This window comes from Diabrotica undecimpunctata, chromosome 10, assembly GCF_040954645.1.
Source record: "Diabrotica undecimpunctata isolate CICGRU chromosome 10, icDiaUnde3, whole genome shotgun sequence".
Taxonomy (NCBI): Eukaryota; Metazoa; Arthropoda; class Insecta; order Coleoptera; family Chrysomelidae; genus Diabrotica; species Diabrotica undecimpunctata.
Genome location: NC_092812.1, coordinates 15,595,354 through 15,605,332, shown reverse-complemented (window position 1 = coordinate 15,605,332; position 9,979 = coordinate 15,595,354). Strand labels below are relative to the sequence as shown.

The 9,979-nt window shown below is 31.2% G+C and overlaps 1 protein-coding gene across 2 annotated transcripts; it reads left to right on the top strand.

The window, feature by feature from the left end:
• The first annotated feature begins 2,357 nt into the window (after nt 1–2,357).
• Nucleotides 2,358–8,095, top strand: LOC140452343 (NAD-dependent protein deacylase-like). 2 transcript variants are annotated; one of them, XM_072546540.1, is made up of 5 exons: nt 2,358–2,583; nt 2,644–2,926; nt 3,236–3,456; nt 7,635–7,774; nt 7,881–8,095. In XM_072546540.1, the coding sequence occupies exons 1-5, from the start codon at nt 2,555–2,557 to the stop codon at nt 8,093–8,095; spliced, it is 888 nt and encodes a 295-aa protein (XP_072402641.1). In that variant the 5' UTR covers nt 2,358–2,554. The 2 variants fall into 2 exon arrangements, with proteins under 2 accessions (XP_072402641.1, XP_072402642.1); XM_072546541.1 differs by having other exon boundaries at nt 2,359–2,552.
• The last annotated feature ends 1,884 nt before the right edge of the window (nt 8,096–9,979 follow it).

The window sequence follows — 9,979 nt, the reverse complement described above, 5'->3', positions numbered from 1 at the left end:
GTCTCTTAACCTGGGGAATTCCATCCGAATTATCTTGCAACGGATAGTACTTATTGGTAAGCGTGTTCTAGTTACACCGATATTTTCAAAATGTCATAAATAAGCAATCGCAATGAGTAATAAGCAATAAATAATATTATTAAAAGGATTTTAAATTTTTAAACTGAATTGGGTTACTTAAATCTGATTTCTGGATACTAAATTAGATCCCGTTACACGGCTCAGTCTCTTAACCTGGGGAATTCCATCCGAATTATCTTGCAACGGATAGTACTTATTTATTTTTTTTAATTTAAAAATCTGAAATTATACTTCACAATTTCGAATTTTCAAATTGTAAACAAAATTATTTAGTGTATGTGCTTAAAAGCAATTATAGCGTACTAACAAGATCTGGAATTGTTTTTTGATTTAAAGACCTTACAATTTTTTGAGCTTTTTTTCCCGGTATTTGACTTTTAATTAATTTTATTTATAGTTTATAAGAAGAGTTTTAATTATATTATTTGTAGATTTGTACATATTTAAATTAAAAATTTGAATCATATTTTTTTTAAAAATATTCATTTATGAAAAATTGAAATATTTTATTTTCTTTTTATAAATATATTTTTATAAATTATAATTTTCTTTTTAAGAATAACTTAATATAAATAAAATTTTATAAAACGCAAAAATATAATGCGACCACGCGGCATCTACATCTAAAGTTGCATTTGTTGCCCCACTCTTTCTTATTTTAGAAGCATTAATAGAACTGACATGATCGCCCCCTAGTGGTACAAATCAGGAACTAAAATCATAATAAACTTCAATGCCACTTCAATTCTTTTGTGCTTAGGCAAGGAAAGATTTTGTGTACAACATGATATAACCTATTATAACCTTTGCCGACGCTGAAAAATGACAGTGAAAAATCCTTCTAAGGTCCATTCGCTCAGCTCGGGCATATTTTGACAGATTCATAGCTAGAAACCTACAACACAAAAGTTCCTATCGCATCGCACAGTATAAACAGCTTAAATAAACTTTTATTAGACTGCTTTTATTGAAAAAAAAAGAATTATAAATAGTGGAAGTGTATATTAAACCCATAAAATTTTGGGTAGTATATATTTAAAAAATATATTTCAGTTGGTATAATTTACCATATTCCATTAAGTATTTGTATTAATGACGCTTATAATTTTATTATTTGTTATTATACATTATATGGTGTAAATAAATAAATATTGATTGTAGGTAATTCGTAAAGTTCTACAGTCCATCTAATTTACTTACCGTTGCACCTCATTATCATTGACAGAGGTCGAAGTTGACATAGTTGTCAAAGTATAAAAAAATGCTGAATCCATTTTAAAACAAATAGGTCACATAATTATTGTAAAAGTGGATTATACAACAAAACAAATTAATATTTAATATATATATATATATATATATATATATATATATATATATATATATATATATATATATATATATATATATATATATATATATATATATATATATATATATATATATATATATATATATATAGAAACAAAACAAGAGTTAAAAAATAATCTTGTTAAAAACAATTTGAGCCGCTTGTATGCGTCGTATAAAGATGTAAAATGGAATACTTAAACAAAAACAACACTTTTTTCATTACTTATTAACATTAGTCAACACCGCAACTGCCAAATAAGTGTTACCAATTTATGCCAAAATATCACCTTCGTTCGATTACAGTTACAGTGTGTTCCAAACAAATGTTGTTTCCAAACGCTTTATAATGCATTTATACAAATGAAATGAAACATATTATTGTGTATTTTTAAGTTAACATTAATAGAAATCTTTAAATACATATTATTTCTACGCGTATATAATAAAATATGTCTAGTGGTTGTAATGCCAGTGTACTCAGCAAAGTGATTCTAAAAAAGAACACACCTACCGCCTAAATATTTCGTGTTGGTATCAGTATCATGTGACCTCACGGACTATGACGTGCAATGGTAAGTAAATTAGATGAAGTATATTTTATTTACGTTTGTTTAGATTAATATCGGATATGAGCACGTGTGCTTGGCTATATAGTAATTTCTAGTTCTAGTCTGTCAAAAAGTAACTAACATCGCAAAAAAATAATTACTAAATTCAGTACAGTTACGAAACTATGAGTATGTATGGTTTGGGGTCTGTATTCAACTCGATGCCACAGTATATTGCTAAGCAATCAAGCAATATACTATCAAAGAATATAGACGCTTATCTATATTCTTTGATACTATATTCTTTGATAATGCTGTCAGAGAACTGTGCGTAGTTCTCTGATGCTGTCACAAGTCAAGTCCAGAGTATATGTCAATGTCAAGTCAATATCATGTCAATATTGTTGTTTGTTGTAAATATAGTAAATAGTCGTAATCACGTCATAATCAGAGTGTTTTAATAATTTTAATAACATGGGTATCGTATATTAATAAGACATATGCGATTAATTAAAATCCAATAATTATTAAGTTTAATTAGTAACTAAAAAATCAGCTAAAAAATAAGGGGTATGTCGACGTGTTTTAGGATGATTAGCAGGTTTTAATTTTATGTTAATTGTGTGTATAATTATATATTAAAATATATGTATTTTTGTAGGCAAATTGTACTTCCTTCTCTTTACAAAATGGGAAAACGTAAACTCAGTGATTATGCAGGTTTTAACAAATGTTTAAATGAAGCAAGAAATATTGCTGTTTTAACAGGTGCTGGAGTGTCTGCAGAATCAGGAATACCCGTTTTCCGAGGGGCTGGTGGCTTCTGGAGAACTCACAGATCGCAAGATCTAGCCACTCCACAAGCTTTTGCTACGAATCCTGCTTTGGTTTGGGAGTTTTATCACTACAGAAGAAATATTGCTTTTAATTCAATTCCAAATAATGTAAGTTCTTTATATAGTAATAATGACTAGTTATAAAATATCTGGTTATAAAATCATATCTCCAAATAAGCACATAATAGAATAGTAGCAGTTACACTAAAAAGATTAGCCAATATTGTTTATGGATTGTGAATTTTATATTTGAATTTTTGGGAATGTTTATTTGTAAAAAGTAAGGCTTCAAAAAAGATCTCCTTTCCCTCCTCAAATATTGGTTTTATAATATTTAGAACTCTTTATTACTGTATGTATATAAATATCTGTGCATCTACACTTTTAAATAAAATTTATTTTTACTGTTTATTTTAGGCTCACAAAGCATTGGCACTATTTGAGAAAAAGTGTTCTGAAGAAGGAAAACTATTTAATATAATTACTCAGAATGTGGATGGCTTGCATCAAAAGGCTGGTTCAAAAAATGTCATAGAACTTCATGGTGCTTTACATAAAGTTAAATGCACAAATCCCAAGTGTAGATTTATAGATGAAAATTATGATAATCCCATTTGTGAAGTTTTTAGAAACAGGGGGTATGTTTGAACAATTATTAACTACCAAGCTTTCACTGCCAATGCTGTGTATTATTATGTGTACATTATATTACGGATTTATAGACTGGAACTTGTTTGTCCTGATTTTTTGTTTATAACTGTGATAGAGATTATCACAGGACCTTACAAGTGAGCAGTGATGAGTGATGAATTTGGGTGTATATGTAAAAGAAATTACATATATGTCTACATCATATTTATTATGTTTATGTTTTTTATGGCAAACATTTGATATTTGACAGAATTGTAGGTGAAATGAAATGTCAGGAAACAACATAAATTTTAAACCACTCTCTGTAAATTCCAAATATAAGGCACTGTTACAATTTAATTGATTATTGTATAAAGGGTATAAGTCCACAATACTTAGTTTTGAGAAAAATAAAAAAAACTATCTAGTTTAGTAACTTGATAACCTATCAAATTTTGTTCTACATATGGGCCCTGATTCTATTTCGTTTCGATGTCGAAATTTAAAAGCGACTACGCCATGACAGTCGCAATCGCTAGCGATTCTCATTCATTTCGATTGTAGTTAAAACTGGGGATATTTACTTTATCATTTTGACACTGCTGAAAATTTGGGTTGGCCCTGTTGTTTATTGGCTGCACTACGCTTGTTGAATGTTTGTTTTGTTTACGTTACGTGAACATCTTTTTTTTTTCTTGTTTGAGTTGTTAAATCATAAATAGTGGCCATTCTCAATTATATTTTGAATTGAAAGAAAAGATGGCAAGAAAAAAAAAGGCGATGTGGGAGATCCTTAAGTTATAACCACTAAGATTTCACTTAGTGGTTATATTCTAATATATTTTTAAATTTACTGCAGCTTATTAATACTAACCCTAAACATTTTGGGTATCCTAGAGGCATAAACATCTTCTTGTCATTGTATTGTCACCACTGCTTCCAGCATAGTTCACCTCTTCTTTTTGTGGACGATTTAAAGTTCTACACAATTATCAATAATACAGAAGATTGTGTTAATATTAAACACATTCTCGATCAGTTGAGTGAGTGGTGTGTGTTTAATGCCATGGCCCTGAACGCATCCAAGTGTCATGCTATATCTTTTGGACGATCAAGAGACCCAATGGAATATAATTATAATATACAGCAACATTCAACTTTCTTGTTGACTGGGTGACCGAAATTCGTGATCTGGGAATTAATTTAGACTCTAAACTTTTATTTGAATTGCATTATATGTCAATAATTTCCAAGTCTTTACAAATGCTTGGCTTTATAAAAAGATTCACTAGAGACTTTCAGAATATTGAAGAAATTAAATTACTATATTGTTCTTTAGTCAGACCCCATCTAGAGTATTGTTCTTGTGTATGGTCTCCATCTTATAATAGTTACATATCAAAAATTGAGACAGTTCAACACAAGTTCTTGAAATATGTAGCATATAAACAGGGTATACTTTTTGAATTAAATCAAGTAAATTATGATCAAATTGAAACCCAACTTGGTATTCTCTCATTGTACAACTGACGATTAATTAAAGATGCAAAGATGCTTGGCATAATTAATTCTACAGTGGTGCGTCCTCAGCTACTTGAGCAGGTTGGTCTGCATGTACCTCTATGTAGAACACGATTAAACCAAACTTTTTATGTCCCTCTGCACAGAACCAACTATGCATATGATAATTTTTTATCTCGAGCACTAAGATGGGCAAATATTCACCCAGATCTAGATTTTTTTGCACCGAAATTTGTGATATTTATACTTTTATTATTGTGATATTTATACTTATATTTTTTGTTTTATTGTATACATTGTAATCATTGTTAATCTTATTGGGCAGCAGCCCGTTGAAAATAAATAAATCAATTTCCAGAAAGTGGCAGTTTGTATCCAGACAGATATAAACCACTGTATGGTACTTTAAGTATTTGTAGTGAGCAGTCTATTGGATGGTTCCTAGGTATTTGGTAAACGGAATTGCCTGTGCTATATAATCAAATCAAAGAAAGAAAGAAATCAATAAGCTATTAGTATGGGAACGCAAAATCCTGCGAATTATATATGGTCCTTGCAGGGACAGCGTGACAAATGAATGGAGGAGCAGATACAACAATGAAATAGAGACTCTCTTCGGGAAAGGAAACATCGTAAGATACATAAAAGCCAATAGATTAAGATGGGCAGGCCATGTGGTACGGAGTGATGACGACAGACTGATTAGCAATGTGTTTTGGGAAAGACCAGATGGTAGAAGATCGACAGGGAGGCCTAGAAAAAGGTGGAAAGGCGCAGTCAGGGAAGACCTGGAGAAGATGGAAGTAAGGCCATGGGAAATAATAGCACAGGATCGGAATCAATGGAAGGCAATAGTAAACGCAGCAAAAACTCACGAAGAGTTGTAAAAGCCAATGATGATGATGATATAATCAAACCATTTGTACCAAGTGGCGCAGGTTTTTTTGTTAGAAAAGCTTTAAGTTTAGTTTAAAATTTAATGCTGGTTATTGATGGGTTAAATAATTTAATTTACCTATACATCAAAAAGGATGTTGGTAGATGTTTAAGACAAAGTTGGTAGCAAAGGCTATAAGCACGATAAGATGGTAAAATCTGCACTGGGCTGGATTCTTATTTGGGATTAGGCACTCGAAAGTACATATTTAGAAAGCCCTTTAGGCAAATTTTTAGCTCCCTAGGTGGTCCCAGGGGCAGACATAATAAGAATAGACTAGGTAAGGTATGGTTAGCTCTGTGAATAGAGGTGTAATGCCAATAATCAATCAGTTTGTGTGGTATAACTATCTTTGTCTGTCATACGCGTCTGATCTAGCAAACTAATATAGACATAATAAGAATTTTCTTATCGTGTCTATGACTAATATTCGAGATGCGCTTATACAAAAAAATTTTGTCTTAATAGTCCAGTCGGGATGGTATTTGATCTTGCATGGTGGGCTACCCGAAATTTTATTATTCTAACCTTTAGGGAGTCGATAGCAGTAAAAATAAAAAATCATGACTACATTACGTTCATTTCGTCAATTATGGAAGTATCTCGTCTGTTGTTAACTTTACGACATAATTGTACAAAAACAAAAATGGAGAGAATTATGTTTTATACAATTATGATCTTTTATTTTTTTGCCAAGATCAATATCTGAGGTCGTACATTTGCGGTAAAGGTTCAAGCGTAAGAACTTGCGGAGATTAATTTTATAGGAATTGTTTTTACTCAATGTCTGCGACTTTTTCTATTTTTCGACAAAATAGTACGGACTTAAATCGTTGCAATTACGATTTTCTACAATTTCTTTTTTACAAATTTTGACTACTATTGCTAAATTTAAAATTTACGCTACAATTGATCTCCCTAAATAAAATTTGGAGTAGCCCGCCATGCAAGTTCAAATGCCATCCCAACTGAACTATTAAGACAAACATTTTTATACGACTTTCAGATGACGTCATCTCTAACTCCACAAGTGCGGCGACTGACGCCCATTTTGCTGAATATGGGCTGAATATATCGTGAAGACACGAGTAAGATGAAGAAATATCTTATGAAAAACTTATTTAGCCATTGTGTAGTTAAGGTTATATGCTATAAACATGGGAAAATGAGAAAAAAGAGGGTTTGTCGTATTTTGAGCATGTTCTGGTCTGAAAATGGCAAACCTGATCCCGCTATTAGAATATAAATAAAAAAATATATTAAAAATCGTTATTTATTGACACGCAGTTGAGTTTATGTGCTTAAACATGAGGAAAATACACAAAAATGGTTACACGAAAAATAATTATTTAGAATTTTTCATAAATTACCTACATAACCTAAATTTTTTTTTAAATTAAAATATTTTTCCTGAGCTCAATTTTGATATAAAAACTGAAAAAAATCAGAGTGTTTTTGAGCATTGAAATGTATGTTCATGAATTTTTTCAGAATTTTTTAAAGTAAAGGATCACCCAGAAAAATTAAAAAAAATACATTTTTTGCGATAAGGGACCACTGAGGCCATCTAGGGAGCTAAAAATATGGCAAAAGGAGTTTCTGAATATGTACTTTCGAATGTACAATCTCAAATAAGAATCCAGCCGAGTTCAGATTTTACCAACTTATTCCGCTATAGTCTTTGATTAGATTACAAAAATGTGTAGTACTGTATTGATGAAATTTTAGTGATCCTGCTGCCGATGACTACAATCTACCCATAATAGACAAAAAAGATTTGCCCAAATGTAAAAAGTGTCAGAAGCTGGTAAGACCATACATTGTGTGGTTTGGAGAAAACCTAGATCTGAAAATTATGCAAACTGCAAGTGAGTATATTTTATTTTTTATGCAGTCAATAATCATAAATACTTTTGCCCCTTTAGCCTTGCTAATGACACGTTTAGGTATTAATTATGTTAATTTTATCTGTAGAAAACGTTATAGAAACTTGTGACATCTGTTTGGTGATTGGTACTTCTTCAGTGGTCTACCCAGCTGCAATGTTTGCTCCTAGAGTACTTGAAAGAGGTATGCCAGTAGCAGAGTTCAACCTAAATGAAGAGCCAGCTGATGAAATGTTCACTTTCCATTTTCCAGGCAAATGTGGCTCTACATTGCCGAAAGCTCTAGAAATTGATTTAGAATGATAGTTTCTTCTTTTAGATAATTTATTTTGTTATATTTATTGCAAAGTAATTTTAAAATGGGTTTATTATTATGGTAATGACAAGGTTAACTGGAAAGTTGGTTAAAAATTTAGAAATCATTCTCTGAAAGCAAATTATACAAATTAAATACGACCATGTAATGGGAAAGTACAACATATTAAATATTCTTTATAATCGTAAAACAAGAGTTATATCATAGGAGGAACGTTTGAAAAAGTTTTAGCCTGCAAACTTGTAGGGTAAAATGCTAAAACGTTAATATTAATTAACTTATTAAGTACACAACAATATTGCATGCTGTGGTCAATACTTTTCTAAAAGTTTCTGCACTTTCTTAGTTTTTAACGGATTAGGAAGACTTGCTGTATCAATTTTTACTTATTTATAAAGGCTGTTCAAGCCAAAGGATTACAGTATACTTCTTTAACTAACGTCATATAAAAATTACCCTATGTTGGTGATCACCACAGCGAATGCTTCGTGACCTTCTATTATATGGAAAAGTTGACCTGCAGTTCTTATTTTGATCCAATTTTGAATGTTGTTTAGCCAAGAAATCTTCTATTTTCTTTGAAAATCAGTTGTGTTATTGGATATACGTGTCCCCTAAATATATTTAGTCAAATAAGATGTTTTTCTATATTGTAACAGTTTTTATTATTGTTCTATTCTTGTTTACTCTCCTTAATACTTCTAGTAATTGAATGAAATGAAACAAGTATGGACTAAATATATTGAAGATCTTTTCATGGACACAAGAACGGAACCAACACAAATTGATAACGAAGAAGCTCCAATAATATTAAAATCTGAAATCCAACATGCTATAAACAACTCAAAAAAATCTGGCAGAGCCCTGGGCCAGATGAAGCTGGTCATATTGAGCTGATTAAACTTATAGACGAAGACAATTTAAGTGCAATAACTATACTCTTTAACAACATATACAAATCTGTTGAGATAACTACAGAATGGTTGCTATCAACCTTTGTTCTGCTACCAAAAAGCAAGAACCCCAAACACTGTAATGACTATAGATTAATCAGCTTAATGTCACACTTATTAAAAAATTTTTAAAGATTATACATGCAAGAATATGCAGATAGTGCGAAGCGGATATGAGTAATAGACAGTTTGGCTTTCGTAACGGCTTCGGAACAGTGGAAGCTCTGTATAGTTTCACAACTCTTACCCAAAAATGTCGAGACCAACAAAAAGACCTTTTCGTTGCGTTTATAAACTATGAGAAAGCTTTCGACAAAGTTAAACATAACATTCTCGTGGAATGTCTAAAGAGAAAAGGACTCGACAAAAATGACATTAACATAGTGAGAAATCTCTATTGGAACCAACAGGCTATAGTAACATTAGATGGAAATAGCACTGATGCGCAACAAATAAGTAGAGGAGTGAGACAGGACTGTGTACTTTCACCATTACTATTTAATATATATTCCGAAGAGTTATTTACGCAAGCACTTGAAAACTGTACAGAAGGGATCAAGATAAATAGTGAAAATATAAATAACATCCGTTATGCTGACGATACAGTCATTATCGCTGAAAGTGAGACAGACCTGAACACGTTACTAAACACAATTTGTGATAGTGGGGAACAGTTTGGTTTAACAATAAACATAAAGAAAACAAAAACCATGGTTGTCAGTAAGAGGGGCAAAGTCATTAGAAGGATCCAGATAAAAAATGAAGATATTGAGCAAGTGGACAAAATGAAATACTTAGGAGTCTGGATTACGGAAGATCACAATCCGAAATCAGAAATTCGCTCAAGAATAGAGCAATAAAGAGCAGCCTTTTTGAAGATGAGGAAATTTCTGAGTAACCAAAAACTCAATCTGCAAA

Excerpts from the sequence above, each read along its gene's own strand:
- LOC140452343 (XM_072546540.1), top strand. The coding sequence starts at position 2,555 with ATGTCGACGTGTTTTAGGATGATTAGCAG. Across the intron at positions 3,457-7,634 it reads GAAGTTTTTAGAAACAGGGG|TGATCCTGCTGCCGATGACT; the intron begins GTATGTTTGAAC and ends ATGAAATTTTAG. Across the intron at positions 7,775-7,880 it reads GAAAATTATGCAAACTGCAA|AAAACGTTATAGAAACTTGT; the intron begins GTGAGTATATTT and ends TTTTATCTGTAG.